Source organism: Saimiri boliviensis, chromosome 14 (assembly GCF_048565385.1).
Source record: "Saimiri boliviensis isolate mSaiBol1 chromosome 14, mSaiBol1.pri, whole genome shotgun sequence".
In the NCBI taxonomy this organism is placed as follows: Eukaryota; Metazoa; Chordata; class Mammalia; order Primates; family Cebidae; genus Saimiri; species Saimiri boliviensis.
The window spans coordinates 52,064,241-52,088,575 of record NC_133462.1 but is presented as its reverse complement, the minus strand read 5'-3'; the positions used below and the strand labels follow the sequence as shown (position 1 = coordinate 52,088,575).

Sequence of the window (24,335 nt, the reverse complement as noted above, 5' to 3'; positions counted from 1 at the left end):
ATCACTGACCACCATTACCTGACCCTACCTTCCCTGCCCGCTGCTTTGTACTCAATAAAAGTCAGAGTGTTCAGGCACTCGGGGCCATTGCTGGACTCCACGCTTTGGTTGGCAGTGGACCCCCGAGCCCAGACTCTCTTTTCTCTATCTCTGTGTCTTGTGTCTTTTATTTCTAGTTTCTCATCGCCACACCAGCAGGGAGGGGCTCACAGGACCTTGTAGGGCTAGACTACATCATAACAGCTCTTAATCCTATTGAAAAGTTTTCCATTGAACAGAAGTTTAAACTTTTAAACTTAATTTCTTAAAACTTAATTCCTGACATTCTATTAACAGTGTTTTTAAAATTTTTCACTGGCTCTACAATTTTTACACTCAAAATTTAAACACACAGGATGAAAAAATTGCTTATTTCTAACTTAGTTACTATTGCAGATGCCTGACATTTAAATAAACATATTTTTCTAATGCTTAAGGAAAATGAATTATATAAAAATATGGTGTCATAATAAACAGTACAGTAAATATTATAGTTAATATAATAAACACAAAATAAGGTTATTTTATGTTAAACATTGGTTAGAGCAAAAATTATATTTCATATATCAATAACCTAATTTATATTAGGGAAATATTGACATGACTAAAAATGCATGATACAAGAGCTGATAAGGCAGAGATTGTATCATATATTTTAAGCCATTTATAATAATTTGATGTTTTGATGTCAAAACATGAAATTAGCTTTGCCACTTCTCCATATATAGGAGAAAAATAATCAATGATTATAGAAAACTAAATTTAGAGTCTTTCTTCTCAATAAAAGCAGTGCTTTAGTAACTGTATTACACATAAATATCCATTCCCAATTTTACCGAAAAAGAGAGTAAGAATATTAGAAGAAAGAAAGCTAGTGGATTTCACAGCTAGGGAGAGAGGATAATGGCTATTGTTTAACGGATACAGAGTTTCAGTTTGGGATAATATAAAATTTCCAAAGATGGATGATGGTGATGGTTGCACACAATGTGAAGGTACTAGGGTGGGCACAGTGGTTCACGCCTGTAATCCCAGCACTTTGGGAGGCCGAGGCAGGTGGATTGCTTGAGCTCACGAGTTCAAGACCAGCCTGGGCAACATGGTGAAACCCCATCTCCACAAACAAATTTAAAAATTAGCCAGGCGTGGTGGTGTGTGTCTGTAGTCCCAGCTGCTCAGGAGGCTGAGGTGGGAGGATGGCTTGAGGCCAGGAGGTAGAGGTTGCAATGAACTGAGATCGTGCCAACTGTACTCCAGCCTGGATAATAGAGCCAGACTTTATTTCAAAACAAAACAATGTGAAGATACTTAATGCCACTGGACTATACAATTAAAAATGGATAAGTTGGTAAATTTTGTGCTATTTATATTGTATTCAATTAAAAAAAAAAATTCTTTCTAAAGGGCAAAATCAGGTTGAGGCTTTTTAAAAGGTGACAAAGCAGTTAGTCTAGCCCATAACTAGTTCTTGATTCCTCCTCCTTTCATCCTCTTTAATCATCAAGTCTTGTTGATATTACCTCCTGTATGTTTCTTTCCTACCTAACCACACTATATTTATCTTACTTCGATAATCTCCTAGCTGTATTTGCAGGTTTTAGGCTTGCTCTATCTCTAATCCATTCTCCAAATTTCAGTGTTGGTGATCTCTCTAAAAACATGATTCTGATTATGAGTGTCTCATGTCTGCTCAAAATTCTTTAATGCTTTCCTTATCCCTTAAGAGAAAGTACAAACTCTTTAGCATTTTATTTGTGTATACTTTACCAGTTAGCTTACGAGGATAGTTCTTATGCCAGAAATCCTACAATACTGCATGAACTAAAACTGGGGCACAAGAAGTAAAGAAAACAAAAGTACACGCTCCCAGTCTTTCCCTGGCTAAATTTGAATCATCTATTGGGATTCGTCTCTACAGAACATCTTCTCATCTTCCAGAAACCTTTGCTGGTAACTGGTCAGGGCCAGGTGTCACCCCCATGAGCTTCCATACCACACAATGCAGGACTCTTTCAGAGCACGGTGTCATAGCACTGTTAAAACTGTCAGCCCCTTGAGATCATGAATTCCTCCAGGACATGAGCTAAATTTCAATTCTTACTCTTTATATCCCCAGCATTTGGTACAGTGAGACATATAATAGATGCTCAATAAATATTTGCTGAACTAATGAATGTACCAAGAGAAAAAATAATATCACTAGAAACCAGCACCCAAAGATTGAATTACTAGAGATTGGCAAAATGTGATGAACTCTGCTGTAGCTCTCTCCCATACACTTACTGGTATCAACAGCAATACTTACTCTGATCTCTGTGCCATGAGCAACTCATTTTTTGCAAATTCGAAGTCTTTTGGACCCTCGCTTATAACAGGATCTCTTCCAGATGGCCTTTTTCCTTTCTGGACTTCTACTGGATGGTTAAATCTAAAATAATGATCTCCACCAAGAATCACTCGATCACCCTAAAGCACACAAAATAATTAACTACTTGAGGTGAGTCTCAACCAAAAAATTACACGAGAAAATTCATTATGCCCAACAATTCAATATAATCTAGTGTTAATGATAAACATAAACATCATAGCAACTAACATTTATTACTTTTTTTGTTGTTTTGGGACAGAGTCTTGCTGTGTTGCCCAGGCTAGAGTGCAATGGCTCAATCTCAGCTCACTGCAACCTCGGCTTCCCGGGTTAAAGCAATTCTCCTGCCTAAGCTGCCTGAGTAGTTGGGATTACAGGCACGTGCTACCATGCCTAGCTAGCTTTTGCGTTTTTAGTAGAGACGGGGTCTCACCATGTTGGCCAGGCTGTTCTCAAACTCTCGACCTCGTGATCCATCTACCTCAGCCTTCCGATATTTATTACTTTGTATATACCAAACACTGCATTAAGCACATTACATATACAGTCATATGTCTCTTACCAACAGGGATACGTTCTGAGAAATGCACTGTTAGATGATTTCACAGTTGTGTGAACATCACAGAATGTACTTACACAAACCTAGATGGTATAGCCTACTACACACCTAGACTACTATATGGTATAGCCTATTGCTCCTAGTTACAAACCTGTACAGCATGTTACTGTACTGGATACTGTAGACAACTATAACACAATGGTATATATTTGTATATCTAAACAGAAAAAAAATAGTAAAAACACAGTATTATAGTGTTACGGGACCACTGTTGTATATGTGGTCCCTCACTGTCCAAAACATCATCCTGAGGTGCACGACTGCATGTTATCACATTTACGACTCACAACAACTCAGTGAGATATATATAATCATGCCAATTTTAGGAATGAGAAAACCAAAGACCACAAAGCTTAATAACAATGGGTATTCTTTGAGAGCTTACTATTTGCAGATACTGTTCTAAGAACTATATATACAAATTACTATTTCTGTTGATCCTTCACTATCTCTGAAAGGCAGGATACATAAAGTCACAGGGCATCTGGGTTTGCCTGCAACATACTGCTGACATTTGTTCTCCTGAGGTAATGATTAATAATGATCTCCAAAGTGTCCTGAATTGGGTGATATTGTTTAATCACCTAGTTAAATAATTTGCCAAATGTCACATAGCAATGGCAAAGCCAAGGTTAAACCCTATCTAGTCTGATTCTAAAGCCTAGCTCTTTATAGGATACCTAATGATACTGCTAGTGGTCAGCTCTTCAGGTACTGATTCATACAAATGTAACTTCTGTCTTTGCACAAAAGAAAGCAATTAATAGGAAAATTGGTTTTGAAACGAAAAGTCCTTAATCTACTTCAACACCCTTACCTTAGAGAGAAAACTACAACTCAAAGAAATTAAATGGCTTGCCTAAAGTCAAACAGTTTCTTATATTGTAGCACCCAACCACTTACATGATGTAATACTGTGAGTTCCAAAATATGTTTTCCATTTATGTATGTCTTTGCTTCCCCAACTGGGATAATACTCACTGTTCCACCAAAATTTTTGATAGTACTGTTAAAATAAGAAACACATTATTACAACTATAGAACACACTAAAACATAAGAAAAAGGCAATATGAGATAATTCTTCTTGGGCTATTCCTTTGGTGTTAAGGTTCATATCAATATGTAACAATAACTTAAGATTATTTTATTTTCCTCCAACTAGATTTGTTGTTGTTATTGTTCTTGTTGTTGTTTTGAGACGGAGTCTTGCTCTGTCGCCTTGGCTGGAGTGTAGTGGTGCAATCTCAGCTCACTGCAACCTCTGCCTCCTAGGTTCAAGCAATCCTCCCACCTCAGCATCCCGAGTAGTGGAATTACAGGCACCCGTCACTATGCCCAGCTAATTTTTGTATTTTAGCAGAGACGGGGTTTTGCCGTGTTGACTGGGCTGGTCTCGAACTCCTGACCTCGTCTCCCAAAGTGCTGGGATTACAGGCATGAGCCACTGTGCCCGGCCTCCAACTAGATTCGAAGTTTGGTGAAAAAAGCCTGGCCTCTAGCAATCCGATCCACCAGCTGTGGAAACATTCTTCATTGCATGTATTTTCATTATAACTTCTTTGAAAAACAAAGAAAAAACTTCCCCAAAAAATTAAAAAAAAAAAAAACCCTAAAGCAAAAAACATTATTAACACATTGACAACTATTTCTTTTGAATAAAAGTTTGTGCTTTTTAATTTTCTAAGCCGATGGTTTTATACATGAGCTTTAAAAATAGAGAGAACAAATATTTTTCCCCTCTTGAAAAAAGTGGGGTACTATAGAGGAAAAAAAAGCATGGAGATGAAAACATACTCAAGTCACCTAATTAACTGGATGATAAGGTGATACTGTGGAAAATCAGCTATAAGTGCTATATATTTCTTTGAGTCTGTTTATTCAGAGAATAGGAAATAAACTCCAAAGTCCAATTCATCTTTGGATTAACTGGATAGAAAGAAAAGGAAAACTGTAACAAAAGCTGAGTCCTAACCAAAGACCTTTATAGCTGTTGATTAGGCTCCAAGATCTGTAATTGGAGAATAATAGTTCAATTAAAGCAACTAGAGAAAAGTATATAGAAAACCAGTTCATCCTTAGGCATGACATCCCTCCCACCAGTCTACTGTCTTATCCACAATGTGTGCTTGTTCTGATCCCTTTCCTTTCCTAATGCTGTCTACTCTGCTCTCAAAATTCCATGGCCTACCATTCTGGACTCCCCACAAACTGGCTTCAACCACCAACCTCCCTCATCTGCCACTATTTCCCCATAAGAACTCCATTTCACACTCAACCAACCATATGAATGCTCTGAATTTGCCTTAATGTCAGCTTTCCTTTCTTTGAATCATTCCTTCTAGAGGTTGAGAAAAGTCACATCCTCTCTCTTATTGCAACCATTCTTGAAGGCTCAACTTTCAACCCTCCAAGAAGCTATTTTTTTAGGGCTTACGTTAGAAGTCAATTCTACCTTCTCTTTACTTTTAAGTAGTAAGCATGCAGTACTCATCTAACACATAATATGCATTAATGGATACTGAAGTTCTTTTTATCTCTTTCACATGACCAGCCTCAGCCACGGAGTTCTCTTATTCATTTAAGCCTCCAAGCACCAGGTATGTGTCAGCAATGAAGACAGACATGAAACCAGCTCCCATGAAGTTCATGGTCTACTGAATGAGATAAACTGATTAAGGGAATAAAAATGAAAGTAGAGACTTAGAGTCAAGCAGTGGGCTTCCAATTTCCTTAGTGGACTCAACTCTTTGGGAGCGTGTTCTGTATTTTTCCAACAGATGTTAATAATACTGTATTTATTTGTTAAATAAAATAATTAATAGAAAAACAAAAGAACCTAAAGAAATGAGGATACGCCCTACCAGATATAAAGATTCATGGCCAGGTGTGGTGGCTCCCACCTGTAATCCCAGAACTTTGGGAGGCCAAGGTGGGTGGATCATCTGAGGTCAGGAGTTCAAGACCAGCCTGACCAACATGGCAAAACTGTCTCTACTAAAAATACAAAAATCAGCTGGGCGTGGTGGCGTGCACCTATAATCCCAGCTACTAGGAAGGCTAAGGCATGAGAATTGCTTGAACCCAGGGCTAGAGGTTACAGTGAGCCAAGATCATACCACTGCATTCCAGCCTGGGTGACAGAATGAAACTCCATCTCAAAAAACAAACAAAAAAAGGATATAAAGATTCATTACAGGCCAGGTGCGGTAGCTCACACCTGTAATCCTAGTACTTTGGGAGGCCGAGGTGGGAAGATCACCTGAGGTCAGGAGTTTGAGACCATCCTGGTCAACATGGTGAAACCCCATCGCTACTAAAAACACAAAAATTTCCCAGGTGTGGTAGTGGGTGCCTATAATCCTAGCTACTCAGGAGGCTGAGGCAGGAGAATTGCTTGAACCCAGGAGGCAGAGATTGCAGTGAGCTGAGATGGTGCCATTGCACTCCAGCCTGAACAAACCAAAACTCCATCAAGAAAGAAAAGAAAAAAACAGAAACAAAGAAAGATGGAGTCATTACAAAGCTCAAGTAATTAAGACTATAGGGTATTAGTAGGAAGAAACAGATTCCCATATTTTTAGAAATTTTTTGTAGTTCTATAGATCCCAAAAGAAGCAATCAACTATTTAATATATGGTACTGAGAGAAACGGCTATTCACGTGGAAAATAAATGAATTTAGATCCCTAATTCACACCAAACAAAAAATTCCAGACATCCAAGAACTTAAATGTGAAAGCAAAACTTCAAAACATCTAGAAGACAGAAATAAAGATGTTCTTTGAAACCAACGAGAACAAAGACATAACATGCCAGAATCTCTGGGACACATTTAAAGCAGTGTCTAGAGGGAAACTTACAGCAATAAATTCCCACATGAGAAGCAAGGAAAGATCTAAAATCAACAGCCTATCATCAACATTGAAAGAGCCAGAGGAGTAAGACCAAAAAAACTCAAAAGCTAGCAGAAGAGAAGAAATAACTAAGATCAGAGCAGAACTGAAGGAGATGGAGACACAAAAAGCCCTTCAAAAAAATCAATAAATCCAAGAGCTGGTTTTTTGAAAAGATCAACAAAATAGACAGACCACTAGCCAGATTAATAAAAAGGAAAAGAGAGAAGAATCAAATACATGCAATAAAAAACGATAAAGGGGATATCACCACTGATTCCACAGAAATACAAATCAGAGATTACTACAAACAACTCTATGCACATAAACCAGTAAACCTGGAAGAAATGGATAAATTCCTGGACACTTGCACCCTCCCTGGTTTGGGCTTTGACCAGAAAGAAGTCAAAACCCTGAAAAGACCAGTAACAAGGGCTGATGTTAAGGCAGCAATTAATAGACTGCCAACCAAAAAAAGCCCAGGTCCAGATGGGTTCACAGCTGAATTCTACCAGACATACAAAGAGGAGCTGGTATCACTCCATTTGAAACTATTCCAAACAATACAAAAAGAGGGACTCCTTCCCAAATCATTTTATGAGACCAACATCATCCTGATACCAAAACCCGGCAGAGACTCAACAAAAAAAGAAAACTGCAGGCCAATATCCATGATCAACACAGATGTAAAAATCTTCAATAAAATACTGGCAAACCGATTGCAACAGCACATCAAAAAGCTTATCCAGCACAATCAAGTAGGATTCATTCCGGGGATGCAAGGCTGGTTCGGCATACCCAAGTCTATAAATGTAATTCACCACATAAACAGAATCAAAGACAAAAACCACATGATTACCTCAAGAGATACAAAGAAGGCCTTCAACAAAACTCAACAGCCCTTTATGCTAAAACCTCTCAATAACCAAGGCATTGATGGAACATATCTCAAAATAATAAAAGCTATTTAAGACAAACCCACAGCCAATATCATACTGAATGGGCAAAGACTGGAAGCATTCCCTTTGAAATCTGGCACTAGACAAGGATGCCCTCTCTCACCAATCCTATTCAATATAGTATTGGAAGTTCTAGCCAGAGCAATCAGGCAAGAAAAAGAAATAAAGAGTATTCAGTTAGAAACGGAGGAAGTCAAATTGTCTCTATTTGCAGATGACACGATTGTAATATTTAGTAGAACCCATCGTCTCAGCCCAAAATCTCCTGAAACTGATAAGCAACTTCAGCAGTCTCAGGATACAAAATGAATGTGCAGAAATCACAAACATTCCTATACACCAACAACAGACTATAACAGAGAGCCAAATCATCAGTGAACTCCCATTCACAATTGCTACAAAGAGAATAAAATACCTAGGAATACAACAAAGGATGTAAAGGACCTCTTCAAGGAGAACTACAAACCACTGCTCACGGAAGAGAGGTCACAAACAGATGGAGAAACATTCCATGCTCATGGTTAGGAAGAATCAATATTGTGAAAATGGCCATACTGCCCAAAGTAATTTATAGATTCAATGCTATCCCCATCAAGCTACCTATGACCCTCTTCACAGAACTGGAAAAAACCACCTTAAACTTCACATGGAACCAAAAGAGAGCCCACATAGCCAAGACAATCCTAAGCAAAAAGGACAAAGCTGGAGGCATCTTGCTACCTAACTTCAAACTATACTACAAGGCTACAGTAATCAAAACAGCATGGTACTTGTACCAAAACAGAGATATAGACCAATGGAACAGAACAGAGGCCTTAGAGGCAATGCTACACATCTACAACCATCTGATCTTTGACAAACCTGACAAAAACAAGCAATGGGGAAAGGACTCCCTGTTTAATAAATGATGTTGAAAAAACTGACTAGCCATGAGCAGAAAGCAGAAACTAGACCCCTTCCTGATACCTTACACTAAAATTAACTCCAGATGGATTAAAGACTTAAACATAAGACCTAATACCATAAAAATCCTAGAAGAAAATCTAGGCAAAACCATTCAGGACATAGGCATAGGCAAGGACTTCATGACTAAAACACCAAAAGCATTGGCAACAAAAGCCAAAATAGACAAATGGGATCTAATTAAACTCCAGAGCTGAAGCAAAAGAAAAAATCATTAATTAGAGTGAACCAGCAACCAAAAGAATGGGAAAAAATTTTTGCAATGTACCCATCTGACAAAGAGCTAATAACCAGAATACACAAAGAACTAAAACAGATTTATAAGAAAAAAACAAACAAACCCATTCAAAAGTAGGCAAAGGACAGGAACAGACACTTTTCAAAAGAAGACATATATGAAGCCAACAAACATATGAAAAATGCTCATCATCACTGGCCATTAGGGAAATGCAAATCAAAACCACACTGAGATGCCATCTCATGCCAGTTAGAATGGCGATCATTAAGAAATATGGAGACAACAGATGCTGGAAAGGATGTAGAGAAATAGGAACACTTTTACACTGTTGGTGGGAATATAAATGAGTTCAACCATTGTGGAAGACAGTGTGGTGATTCCTCAAGGACCTAGAAATAGAAATTCCATTTGACCCAGCAATCCCATTACTGGGTATATACCCAAAGGATTATAAATCATTTTAATATAAAGACACATGCACACATATGTTCACAGTGGCACTGTTTACAATAGCAAAGACCTGGAACCAACCCAAATGCCCATTGACAATAGATTGGACAAGGAAAATATGGCACATATACACCATAGAATACTATGAATCCATAAAAAACCATGAGTTCATGTCCTTTTTAGGGACATGGATGAATCTGGAAACCATCATCCTCAGCAAACTGACACAAGAATCAAACACTGCATGTTCTCACTCATAGGTGGGTGTTGAAACACGAGAACATATGGACACAGGGAGGGGAGCATCACACACTGGGGTCTGTTTGAGGGGGAATAGGGGAGGGACAGCGGGGGCATAGGGAGGTTGGGGAGGGATAACATGGGGAGAAATGCCAGATATAGGTGACGGGGGGATGGTGGCAGCAAACCACACTGCCATATATGTAACTATACAACAATCCTGCACGTTCTGCACATGTACCCCAGAACCTAAAGTGCAATAAAATATATATATTTTTTAAAAAAGATTAAAATCTTAAAACATATATATATATACCAGAAAGCTCATGAAGGATTGGCAACTCCTACAAATTGTTAAGAAACAAATGAATCAGTTGAAAAATAGACAGAAGATATGGACAGTCAAGTCACAGAATAGTAAACAAAAATGGCCAATCTACACATGAAAAGATGCTCAACCTTATTATTAACCAGAAATGTAAAATGAATCCATAAAAAGATACTAGTTTATGTACATCAGATTGGCATAAATTAAAATCTGACAGTACTAAGTATTGGCAAGGATGTGGAGTAACACGTATTCTCAATGCCAATGGGAATAAAAACTGGTAATCATTTTGGAAAACAACTTGAAATTGTCTACTAAAGTTGAACATGCACATATTCTAAAACCAATTATCCTTACTCTTAAAAAGTGCTTCCTAAATTTTATAAGAGATAAATTCATACAATGGGAATACTTCGTAGCAGTGAAAATAAAACAGGACCAATGTACATAAATCTTAGAAACACAATGCGGAGTCCCAAAAGTTTACATACGCTATCATTCCAACAATATACAGAAGTATCATTCCATTCATATGAACAAAATTAACATAAAACATTTTTAAATTGGTCAATCCAACCAAAAATTCTGCTATGTAATACTTTCATGTGCATCATTATAATTGCAAAAGCGATATTATTCTTCAATCAACAGATCAAGGACGCCAAAACAAAAACGAGAGAGCATTACACTGTACTTTATGTTGAGAGTAACTGACCTTATCATCCTCACAAAACAGGCAGGATGTATGTTTTTCCTGGCCAAACAATGAGTTTGGAGAGTTACACCAAACGGTCAGCATCAGTGAATATGCCGTATGAAGGAAACCACATGTTATCAAGATATAGAATGAGTGCCTTTTTTTTTTTAGAGGATTAACATACCAATGATCATCAGCAATCAGCACCCCAGATAACTGAATATCATGGCTTGAGTTTGGTTTGTACTTTCCGACTGTAGTTGTTCCTTCTTTTATCATATATAGCAGCATCTCTGATAGCTGTGGATCTTCATTCAGATTAACAAGGTTTGGCAAATGATTGTCCATTTGAAATGTAATTCCTGCTTTCTGGTAGAAGTCAGAAAAAGAAATTAATCTTAATCACAGTATGAAATTGTTAAATTCACCTAAAACAAATAGTCTATATTAAACATTTGAACAATTCTATAATAAGTCTCAATAAATTAGATTTTTACATATTTATTTTTTTTTTTTTTGAGACGGAGTCTCATCCTGTCATCCAGGCTGGAGTGCAGTGGTGCAATCTCAGCTCACTACAACTTCTGCCTCCCAGGTTCAAGGGATCCTCCTGCTTCAGCCTCCCAAGTAGCTGGGACTAGAGGGACGTGCCACTGCACCGGGCTAATTTTTGTATTTTTAGTAGAGACGGGGTTGCGTCATGTTGGCCAGGCTGGTCTCAAACTCCTGAACTCAGGTGATCCACCCGCCTCGGCCTCCCCAAGTGCTGAGAGTACAAGCGTGAGCCACCACACCCGGCCATAAACATGTTTTAGACTCTCTCCTCCTTCCTTAGAATCTCTCCTTTGTGACCTCCCTGTAACTGTTACCTTCTTTGTCCTTCACCACCCTCAGTCTACTCATGTATCAATCTATCGTCACCGAATCGTGTCTATTCTTATTGACTGGCCATCTTCAGAATAGATCCGTTTATTTTGTGGCATCTTCATTGCCATCCCCTTAGTCAGGCCCCTGTCAACTCACACCAAAACTACTGAAGCAGTCTCCTGATCACTGTCAACACCTTCTGTTATCAAGCCATCTCATATCCTAAGCCAGATTAATTCTCTTGAAAGGGTACCCTCATAATGTAAATTCCCTGGTCACTTTCAATAGCTTCTCACTTCCTACAGGATAAAACTTGATTTCTTTGGCCTGGAAATCAAGTCCTTCATAAACTAATCATAATGTATCTTTCCAATTTTATCTCCTTATGATCTCATATAAACTACTTCCAATAAAACCAATCTACACAACCTTTCTAAAGACACCTCAAACTTTTCTACCTTTACTGTCACAAAATTTCCTCTTCAGAGAATGCTCTCTTCCTTTTCTCTTCCTACTAAAATCTTATGCAAACTTCAAAGCCCATCTCAAATGCCACCTCTTCTATGAGGTTGGACTGGCCATGCCCAAGGAATTTTCCTTCCTTCTCCTGAATTCTTATAGTACTGTCCCACTGCCAATCACTTGAAATACTTTTCATTACATAAGCTTCAACCATATGAAACTACCCGTGTTCAACCATTCTTTACCTACAAAAGTGGAATTGCTTATAGCTCAATCTAATGAAATCATGTTGCATTTTAGTCTTCGATTTACATTTTGTAAATCTCTCTCTGGATCACAAGCTCTCTGAGGGATGAAACTGTATTTAATCACCTTGGCTTCCCCTGTTCCTGGCACAGCACAGACATTTAATATGTATCTGTGAAACCAAAGTAACTGTAACAAGATGGTTTATTCATTCTCTTAACTTTCCAGCTAGCTTATGGGCTAGCTCTAAGCAATCAATCTTGACCTTAACATTTCTTAATTATCCTTATGGTATTGCTTTGTACAGAGGCAGTACACAGTAAGTATTTGAAACATTAAATTTACATGCATTGGCATATTGGCAATATTTATTTCTTGGCATATATCTTTTATTTTCAAATCAGTTGAGAAAGTTGAAATGATACCTGTAACTCTTTTGTTTCTTGAAGTTTTCTTTTTTCAGCTTGGTCAAACTTTTCTTTCCATACTCTTTCCAACGACAAAGAAAATAAGAGTTAAAAACATCCAGATATATAAGATTGAGAGTCAAGAGACAATCAGTGAAAATTGGGAACTACCCAGTAATATTTAAAATATGATAGTCTGGGACTGGGCTGCTCTATTCACAAGGAAGGTACGGAAAAAGACATCAGTATCCTCTTGGGGTCCTTATCAGTCTTATGATTCCACAGCAACACACTTAACATTTAAAGGACTGACTATATTCTACCTTTGCATTTCTGCCATGTCTCTCTCCTGTTGATGCAGTTTCATTCTTAAGGATGTTATTTCTTGCCGACAGAGTCTGTATCGTTCCGGGTCAATATTCCGATTGTTTCTCTGAGCAGCTTTTAGCTTTTCAATTTCTGCCTTCAATTCTGAAGATTTATACAAAGATGCATGAAAATCACATTAAATATATAATGATTTCCATAATAAGAACAATCCTACAATCTTCTATTTCATTTGAGGTGTTTAATACAGTATTACTAAATAAAACAGAATATTGGAAAAATCAGCTTTACTTTTATAACCTATAAATCTTTACTTAGTCTTAACCTGAAATATGCTCCCATATTAATTATCTTTCCCTGTTCGTAAGCAGAAAAGCTATATAATGTATTGACCAAAGTGGGACACTTTTGAGAGGCAAAGGGGGAACTGTTAAAGTAAAAGTAAGTTTATTTAAAAAGTAAAGGAATAAAAGAATGCCTACTCGCTAGGCAGAGCAGCCAAGATCAAAAGATTTTTCAAGCTGGAATTCAGAATACTTACTTTATTTTACTTTATTTTTGAGACAGAGTCTCACTGTCACACCAGGCAGAGTGCAGTGGTGCAATCTCAGCTCACTGCAACCTCCACCTCCCAGGCTCAAGCAATTCTCCTGCCTCAGCCTCCTGAAAAGCCGGGATTACAAGTGCCCACCAGCGTGCCCAGATAATTTTTATATTTTTAGTAGAGACGGGGTTTCACCATCTTGGCCAGGCTGCTCTCAAACTCCTGACCTCAAGTGACCCGCCTGCCTTGGCTTCCCACAGTGCTGGGATTACAGGTGTGAGCCACCATGCCCAGCCCGGAATACTTATTTTTAATGAAAACAGTCCCACTTGTGAAATAGAAGGGATGCAAAAGGGAAAGGGTGGATCAGAATAGAGAAAACAGATTCTTCTCGGCTCACACATCTGAAATGTCTATCACCTTCTGCCGCTAAAAAGCGCCAGAAGACAAAGGGCCATGAAAAAATGACAGTTCTATATCAGCAAAGATAAAACTGTACAAATCAAGTAACCTTGCAGGCATTAATGTCTATTCTAAATTGATGATTAGCTAGAGATAAAGAGAAAGCAGTATTTAGCATAAATAAGTTCAGCCTGTTAGAAACTCAAGCTTAAATTGCCTTTGGATCAATGAACTAAGCATGAGCAGAGCTAGTACATAAAACGACAATGGAAGAAAGGTCATAAAAGAAAAATAACAAATAGTTTCATTGGTACTTTGCTGTACACATCTATGACTCAGTACGAAAACGTATGGTTTAATGCTTGCTGTTTCCCCTCTCCCCATACGCTGTTCTCTGTGGGCTTTTTTCCGATTGTTTTTCTCCTTATTACTTACTGTCTTTCACTCTGTCCTTCTACCTATCATACTCAATCACTACAGGCTAATGACTAGAATCTATTCAAATAGGTAGAGAAAAAAACCCTTTGATTTTCATGAATTACATATTTTAAGACTACAACTAATATTTCAGACTAAACTGTGGCAAAATAATTTTTAAATTCTGAGAAAATATTCACCTCTAATTAACTTAGCATTCATATCTTCATTTACTTTGGCAATGTTCACTATTAAACGGGCTTGGTTAGCATATCTAAGTGTGCTTAATGTTTCTTCTACGTTGCTGGCAGCGGGACTAATTGTAGCAATCATTGCAGTTTTTGAATTTCCACCCAGACTTTCTTTTAACAGCCTGCAAGGAAAAAAAGTCATAATTAGACTTTGCTTCTAAAACAACCTAATAACAGTAATCATCTAGAAAGCACAAAACAAACTAATAGGGTATATAATACAGTATTATTATAGTCTACTCAAATACCATTTAAAACTTTTTCTGGTGTTTGTAACTATTTCTAGATCTCATAAACACTTTTTTTCTCTTACACTTTCTATACTGTTTCACGAGGCAATAGTCTGTGCAGACTTTAAAATGTGGTTAACCACCAAATATTTCTTAGGATACCTCTCCTCTTAACAATACTGTGAGCTACATAGAAAAGGGACTATGTGCCTTGGTCATCTTTGTATTTCCAGTGCTATCACAACCTTTTGAAGCAGGTGCTCAATAAATGTTGAAAATGATGAATGAACATTGAAATAAAAATTCTATATTGTACTATATGCAATATCTTTAGAGAAAAAAAGAGTATGAGACAAAACATGTATTAGTGCAGAAGGAATGCCACTATTTTTAACTTTCATAAGACATGAAAAAAATAAGATTTTCCCTTATAGGATTCAAGGTGGGAACCACATTATAATAAACCAATTATAAAGACAGATTACCCTCAAGTAGAGATGGAGTCCTTATCATAACTGTATATTAATGCCTGTATACTAACTATATATTAATATCAGAACTGAATAGTAAATCCACAGATGTAATCTGAATGTAACATACTGAAAATTAAATCTACATTCATTAATGAAAACATTTATTGAGCACCCACATATTAGCACTGTGTGCTATCAAACAAAATGATTCAATTTCTCTTTATACAACTAGCAATATGTTCGGTAGTACCATATATGTTCAAACATCAGGGACAAATAATAGTTAAGTACAAGAATAATTATTTACACTCATATCGTACATATTATGTACTAAGAATTTTACACTAATACTTTAATCCTCACTTACTCCTAAAAGGTATTGATTTTGTCCCTATTTTACAGATGAGGAAACAGGCTGGAATATTAAGTAATTTGCCCAAAGTCACAGGGCTTTTAAGATGCTGACCTAAGATTCAAGTCCAGGTAGTTTGGCTCTAGAATTCATAATGCTTACCACTTTTCTCCATCCCAAAGTTAATGAAGTCAGTCTATCATTCTTTTCCCCACAGTATTCACTATTATTTTATGCAGTTCTTTATACTTCAAAAGATACTTGCCATGTAAGAACAGATTCACGATAAGGAATAAAAACTCTCTTTTGGTTTGCTTGTTCAGAGAGTGCAGATATAACTTTTCCCAAAGTTAGCAAGGACTTATTAATACTCACACCTTCCTGCACAAAAGGAAAAAAGAAACTTGACTTAAAATAACTTCTCAACAAATTTATTTTACAAAACATACTTCTCCCCTCATATGTCTGAGTAAATACTTTTTTCTTTTCTTTTTTTTGAGACAGAGTCTCACTCTGATGCCCAGGCTGGAGTGCAGTGGCACAAACATGGCTCACTGGAACCTCAACCACCCAGGCTCAAGCGATCCTCCCACCTGAGCCTCCTGATTAGCTGGGACTACAGACACATGGCACAACACCTGTCTATAAATACTTTTTTCTATAAACTAGCAACGTTTTTATGACTCAAAATTTATTTTCTTTCCTTTTTGTTTTTTTTTTTTGAGATGAGTCTTGCTCTATCACCAGGCTGAAGTGCAGTGGCGCAATCTGGGCTCGCTGCAACCTCTGCCTTCCAGGTTCAAGCAATTCTCCTGCCTCAGCCTCCTGAATAGCTGGGATTACAGGTGTGCACCACCACGGCCAGCTAAGTTTTGTATTTTCAGAAGGAACGGGGTTTCATCGTGTCGGCCAGGATAGTCTCGATCTCTTGACCTTGTGATCCACCTGCCTCAGCCTTACAGGCACAAGCCACCGCACCAGGCAAAAACTTATTTTCTTTAAAAATTAGTCATAACCAAAAAGTATGTATCTCTTTTTCAACCACAGCATTGCAGTCTATAAACTGCAGATAAAGATACATTTTGGGGGGTTAAGTGTATTAAGTTTGTATTCTCCTTAAAAATAATGACCTCAGGAATAAATTTAATCGAAAGGAGAAAAACATCCCATTTACCTTCAGTCGATCTCCACTAGTGTGAGCCGCAGAGCAGCGCTCACTGCCTGCCAGATCTATTAGGTTAATTCGACTCGTTATTCTGTGATCGTGTTCTTCCCCTTCCACAAATTCTGTCTACAGCAAAATGATATTAAATGAAAATAATTTAAGTTCTATGATTTATTACCAATAGAGGTTTTTTAAAGGGAAAGTTGTACAAGATTACACATCACTCATTTATTTTTTAAATTGTCTCTCTTTTTTTGAGACAGGGTTTCGCTCTGTCACTCAGGCTGGAGTGCAGTGGCAATGATCACGGCTCACTGCAGCCTCAATCAGCTGCATTCAAGCAATTCTCCCACCTCAGGTTCCTGAGTAGCTGGGACCAGAGGCACGCACTACTATATCTGCTAATTTGTTTATTTTTAGTACAGACAAGGTCTCACTATGTTGCTTAGGCTGGTCTCAAACTCCTGAGCTCAAGCGATCCTCCCGCCTCAGCCTCCAAATTGCTGGGATTATAGGAGTGAGCCACCGCACCTGGCCTAAAATCATCCCTTGGTAAATCTGTGATAATTTATAACATAAAAATATTCACACAGTCAACTGAAAAGAATATATTGAACAGTGGATAGATTATGCCAAAATAAAAGAAATTGCTTTAGAGATTAAAATCTGTAACCATTCAGTTATATTATGGAAATAATAATAGAGAAAAAGTTTAATGCACAAAGATGTTGCTTATCCCAGCATTACAACGGCAAAACATTTAAAAATAATTCAAATGTCCAACAGTAGAGAAAAACTTGAGGAACTGTAATAGTTAATGGAATATTATATAGGTATTAAAAATTACTTTATAAAAATTTTAGTAATTGTTACAGATTTTAACAGTGTGATTTTAAGTGAATTTAATTGTGATGGTAAAAAAAACCTGAAAGATTATATACCAAAATGTTTAGAGGGGTTTACCTGAGTAGTGGAACCTATGGCTAAATTTTTAAAAATCTTTTACTTTCTGATGTTTTTCTAAATACTTGCATAATTACTATATATTATGTAAAACATACTATAATATGTTGATATGCTCATATCAATGGTATCATGATAACAAGCATCTATTATTGGTTTAAAAATCCGGTAAACAGTATACTGCCATACGTCACTTGGTCATTGACCAAAAGTCATTCAAACTTAGGTCTATTTCCTACAATCAAATTAAGTGTATATATTGATATGACTGTACTTTTATGTTTTGATTTAAAGAAGATAATAAGAAAAACATGAAACTTAAATGTATTTACTATCTTGCTTGTGGAAAACAAAATACCTTGGTCTGGGTCATCACCAGGGTGAAAACTGAATGAGATCGGGAACTTTTATCATTCATACCAGTAGCAGCAGTAGCTCTCTGTTTATTTCCCAATTCTAGCCAACTCTTATAAGGAAAAAGGAAGGCAGATCAGATCAGCAGACTGTAATTCATTGGTATAAAATTAAGAGAGATAACATATACACATTTGTAATTAATTTATAAAATTAAATGAGTATTTATTTATCTTTTAATAATTTGTGTTCCCATTGCCTTTTTTTCTGACATAGAAATCAGAGGCAGGAAATAATAACTTTAAAAGGCTGTTTCTGTAACTCTAAGCTTACACGAAGGTCAAATTTATTTTAAATATGAAGAGCAATTATTTTGATTAAAACTTAAACAAAATCACTTTGTGATAAATCAAGAAAACTAACCTTTTATTTGTAAAACAATTAAGAAAAAACATTCTTAAGAATATTTAGGATTATGCTCTTTCTATCTAGGGAAAAGAAGACAAAATACAATCAGTCTTACCTGGATATCAGCATAAGAACTGACAACATTCCTATTTTTAAGAAAAGACAAAATCAATTTTACTGATGATTATACTCTTGTTCTCATAAAGTAGTAACATTTCAATTACATAATTACTCTCTGAAGATCACAATGGACTAATTCATGAATATTATTTTACTGATTCTCCCAGAATCTTTTATTTTCCCCATTCTTAAAGGACAGGAAATAAAATAATGCTTTAATCTTAACAAAAAGTATGATGTTTCTTAACACAATGAAGGACCTTAGCATTTTAACATAATTTTCAAGTCTAAATCACAATACGAAAAGATATACTTTAACACATATGTATATGCATAGGTATATTTATATGTGGGTGTATGTGGGTCCCAATACAATCCCAGATGTATTAAATGCAGCTGAGTTAATACTTAATCACTTTTCCTTTCCTTTAAGAAAGCAAATGAGTGTTGAAAAAGAAAGTAAGTGACTCTTGGTAGGTATCAAACTCTTAACTCTTCTTACTACCTTCTGTTTAACTTAGAGTCACAGGTATAAAAAAGCAGGCTGAGAGGGAAGATTTAATTAATGATGAATGGAAAGGGTAAAAGGGAGAAAAAGCAAATATTTACTTCATACTCAGTATAATGAATACTCCATGCCAGACACTTTACAGGTACTGTGAAAGATACAAGCAAGTATAAAAAGAAATAACTAACACTCTACGGAAAGAGAGGGAAAACTTAACTGGGCAATATCAAGGGTAGAAGTCTAAACAGCTACCCAGGGTTTCCAAGCAAGGAAGGCCAATGAGAATACAATAAAGACTATGGGAGAGTAACATTCACTCTACTCGTTTTATCCTCCTTGCCCTTGCTGAGCCAAACACTTACATTGACAGTGCTTCAACATATGGTCCATAAACAGGATGCTCCCTCACCCTCAGCTAGTAGAAGCAAATACATGAATCATTAGGAGTATGACAAATATTTCATATAATTTTAAATGCTCACTTTTTCTGTATCTTCAGTTTAAGGGAAGAGATTTACCTTTATTTTATCCAGGAAAAAAAACACACACATACAAAAGCTCTCACAAAAACAAATCTGTAAGGCATTAGGAAACAGCTTAGATATAAAAAACTTTATAGTAGCACAATATGCAACAACATAGTGTAGCATCAAATGTCTCACTAGTTTTTTATTCTTAAAAGACTGCTATTAGAATTGTCTAACAGAGCAGATGTCTTACTGGTTTTCTTGTTTGTTTTGTTTTTTGAGATGGAGTTTTACTCTGTCCCCCAGGCTGGAGTGCAGTGGTACAATCTTGGCTCACTGCAACCTCCACATCCCTGGTTCAAGCCATTCTCCTACCTCAGCCTCCTGGATAGCTGGGATTACAAGACAGCAGTACCACACTGGCAAACTTTTGTAGCCATGGTGACACAGGCTTTCACCACGTTGGCCAGGCCTGTCTGGAACTCCTGACCTCAAGTGATCCCGCCACCTCGACCTCCTAAAGTGCTGAGATTACAGCCTGGGGGACAGAGGCTCTCTCTCAAAAAAAGGCTTTAAACATATTTAAAGTTTTGTTTAAGCTTCTTGATGTTGCCAATAGTAAACTGCACGACCATGGGCAAGTGAAGAAGGTAGCTGATTTCTTTAGATTCCGCCCCTCCAGACAGAGTTTCGCTCTTGTTACCCTGGAGGCTGGAGTGCAACGGCGCGATCTCGGCTTACCGCAACCTCCGCCTCCTGGGTTCAGGCAATTCTCCTGCCTCAGCCTCCTGAGTAGCTGGGATTACAGGCGTGCGCCACCATGCCCAACTAATTTTTTGTATTTTTAGTAGAGACGGGGTTTCACCATGTTGACCAGGATGGTCTCGATCTCTTGACCTCATGATCCACCCACCTCGGCCTCACAAAGTGCTGGGATTACAGGCGTGAGCCACCGCACCCGGCTAGATTTTTTTTTTTTTTTTTGTGCTCTAAGGTTCACTGCAAACTTAAAAATTTTAAATCTGAAGAGCAGTTTTTTAAAAAGATGATATAACTGTGAAACTTTCTATTTCACAGATTATCTACAAGGTATGAATTTGCTAAATAATCCACTGAAATACATATCCTATAACAAAAATACGATTTTTTAAACTTTTACTACATTTTGGCTTATAAACTATTCGAAATCTGGTGTTCAACTTATGTGGTCCACCTAAATCTTGGAACAAATATTTTCTCTTTAGTTTTACACAATTCTTGATCAAAATAAAGAGGTTAAATCCAATCACTAATTTAATTTCTGATAATGATAATGTTCTGCTTCTTTTCTTTCTTTTTTGGAGACAGAGTCTCACTCTGTTGCTCAGGCTGGAGTATAGTGGTGCGATCTCGGCTCAATGCAGCCCCCACCTCCCGGGTTCAAGCAATTCTCCTGCCTCATCCTCCCGAGTAGCTGGGATTACAGGCACACGCTACCACGTCTAGCTAATTTTTTTGTATTTTAGTAGAGACAAGGTTTCACTGTGTTGCCCAGGCTGGCCTCAAACTCCTGAGCTCAGGCAATCCACCCTCCTCAGCCTCCCAAAATGCTGGGATTATAGGGGTGAGCCACTGCGCCTGGCCAATGGTCCACTGATTTCCTAAATTAGACTGGAGATTCAAGCATATGCTATCATAGAATTACAGTAAAAATTTAAGCTATATCATCCAGAGAACTCATATAATTAGATGCATTTATAATAACAGAAATTAAAACAAATTAAATTGTTTTAATCTTACTGGTTGCTTTCTCTGCCCATTTTCACCTTTACAAACCAGAAGGTCATGAATTTTTTCATTATATACTTCAAAGAAGCTCATTTCAATGTGATAGCTGACCTAGTAGGAATAGAAACAAAGCATGTAATTTATTTTAATGTTTTGCAAATCATATCTGTAATCAGAATCTAATATCCAAAATATATAAATATATAAAAATATCTTACAACTCAACAACATAAAGACAAACAGCCCAATTTTAAAATGCACAAAGGACTTGAATAGACATTTCTCCAAAGAAGATGTACAAATGGCAAACAAGCACATGAAAAGATGCTCAACATCACTTCGCAGTAGAGAAATGCAAATTAAAATCACAATGAAAAATCACTTCACACCCACTAAGATGGCAATAATAACAATAAGTGCAAAGCAACAACTGTCGGTGAGGATGTAGAGAAACTGGAACCCTCCTCCATCGATAGTGGAGGTACAGCCACTCTGGAAAATAACTGACAGTTCCTCGAAAGGTTAAAAACAGAATTACTGAGCTGGGCACGGTGGCTCACACCTGTAATCCCAGGACTTTGGGAGGTGAAGGTTGGTGGATCATTTGAGGTCAGCAGTTCGAGTCCAGTCTGGCCAACATGGTAAAACCCCACCTCTACTAAAAATACAAAAATTAGCTGGGCATGGTGGTGGGCAACGGTAGTCCCAGCTGCTCGAGAGGCTGAGGCAGGAGAATCACTTGAACCCAGAAGGCAGAGGTTGCAGTGAGCTGAGATCACGCCACTGCACTCCAGCCTAGGAGTCAGAGCAAGATTCCATCTCAAAAAAAAAAAAAAAAGGATTACCACAGAAATTTAGAAAACAATTGAGAACAGGTGGTCAAACAAAAATGTGGACCAACGTTCACAGCAGCAGTATTCACAATAGCCAAAAGGTATAAACAACTCAAATGCCTATCAGCTGATGAATGGATAAATAAAACTGGTATATCCATACAATGAAATATCACTCAGCCATTAAAAGAAATGAAGTACTGGGTATGCAACAATATAGATAAACCTCAACACATTATGCTAAGAAGCCAGACACAAAACATCATGTTGCATGATTCCATTTATATAAAATTTCCAGAACAGGTAAATCCATAGAACAAAAACAAATTAGTAGTTGCCAGGGACTGGGGAGAAGGGGGAATGGATTGTGACTGCTTAATGGGTAGAGGGTCCCCTTTGAGAACAATGAAATATTTTTGGAACTAGATAGAGGTAACAGTTGTACAACAGTATAAATTTACTACATGCCATTGAATTGTATACTTTGAAGTGGTTACTTTGATGTTAAGTGAATTTTATCTCAATTTTTAAAAATTTAATATGAACAATAACAAAAGTCCTTGCATTTCTTCTTACTTTCTACGTAAGGTTCAATTCAATCCAATAAGCATTTCTTAAGTACCTACCTACTATGTGCATGGCTTTAGGTTATCGTCAGAAGGACACAAAGAAGTCTTAGACAAGGTTCTTGCCCATGAGGCTAACACCTCAGAGACATATAACATACCTTCCAATAGATAAAACAGAGCAATAGAAAATTAAGAATCAAAATGAGATGACTATCCGGGCACAATGGTTCATGCCTGTAATGCTAACACTGTGGGAGGCCGAGGCAGGTGGATCACCTGAGGTCAGGAGTTTGAGACCAGCTTGACCAACATGGTGAAACCCCGTCTCTACTAAAAATACAAAATTAGCTGGGTGTGGTGGCACATGCCTGTAATCCCAGCTACTTGTGAGGCTGAGGCAGGAGAATAGCTTGCCTCCTGGGTAGGAGGCAGAGGTTGCAGTGAGCCAAGGTCATACCATTGCACTCCAGCCTGGGCGACAAGAGCGAAATACTGTCTCAAAAAAAAAAAAAAATGAGATGACTATAAATAAAATGACTAATCAGAAAAGGGGAATATTTAGGATGACCAGAGAGAACAGGGAAGGAGTAAACAGAATGTGAAGCATGAGAAACACAGCAGACTGAACCAGAAAGAGGGGGAAGGGCATTCTTGGGTAAGGACAGCAGCATCTGTGCGTCACATGTGCTGAGAATAGGAAAGACACCCTGTAGGCTGACATTTGATCGAGTAAGATTAAAACCTTAAATCAACAATTCTTCCTGATTGGGGCAGAAAGCAATCATTAGACCAAGTGGGGCTGAAATTCTCCTCTTTTTGACTTAGAAAGACACAGCGTAGAGGCCAAAAAGGTGAAATTTTGCTTCCAAACAGCTCTTCTGACAGTTAGGGCATAGTTTCCTTATTAGAGAAATAAATTTCATCCACTGACCCAGAAGTGAGTTAGCAAGCATCTAACAGAGTTGGAAGCTTCAAGGGAGTGTCAAAGAGATTTAAGTTCAATTCGCCAAATATTTATTGTGCCCTTCTAGGTACAAAGCAGTCTTCTAGGAGCTGTGGGAAAACATGATAAACTGGACATAGTTTTTATCCTGAAAGAACTCAAAATCTAATTGGAGATGTAATATAGTACATGAGTAATACAAGGCAGAATACAGTGGGTGAAATGAGAAACAAAACACTTCCAGAAAAAGAGGTCAGACATACGCAACACCATGTAATTACCATGTCATTGACAAATGCTATGAATAGGTATGGGGGCTGTCAGAATTCAATAAACATGCAATAATGCTTATTTTATGTAAAATAGTATTTTATGTTATAGAGGCTCCAGGAGGATTTAGAAATGAAAATGTAGTGTGGGAAACAAATCTGAGAAGGTAGTTGGAGCCACATTGGAGAGGACCTAC

The 24,335-nt window shown here is 37.4% G+C and overlaps 1 protein-coding gene across 1 annotated transcript in view; it reads right to left on the bottom strand.

Annotated features, from left to right (window-relative positions):
- The window catches only part of KIF14 (kinesin family member 14), a 70,755-nt gene that overhangs the window by 37,427 nt on the left and 8,993 nt on the right, over positions 1–24,335 (bottom strand). Inside the window, exons 5-16 of the mRNA XM_003938246.4 lie at positions 21,537–21,635; positions 19,653–19,705; positions 18,778–18,808; positions 18,259–18,366; positions 16,947–17,063; positions 16,038–16,153; positions 14,667–14,839; positions 13,100–13,247; positions 12,795–12,858; positions 10,979–11,163; positions 3,930–4,032; positions 2,345–2,505 (exon numbers count right to left, since the gene is read on the bottom strand). Coding sequence (XP_003938295.2) covers positions 2,345–2,505; positions 3,930–4,032; positions 10,979–11,163; positions 12,795–12,858; positions 13,100–13,247; positions 14,667–14,839; positions 16,038–16,153; positions 16,947–17,063; positions 18,259–18,366; positions 18,778–18,808; positions 19,653–19,705; positions 21,537–21,635 — 1,358 coding nt within the window. The remainder of the gene's footprint in view (positions 1–2,344; positions 2,506–3,929; positions 4,033–10,978; positions 11,164–12,794; positions 12,859–13,099; positions 13,248–14,666; positions 14,840–16,037; positions 16,154–16,946; positions 17,064–18,258; positions 18,367–18,777; positions 18,809–19,652; positions 19,706–21,536; positions 21,636–24,335) is intronic.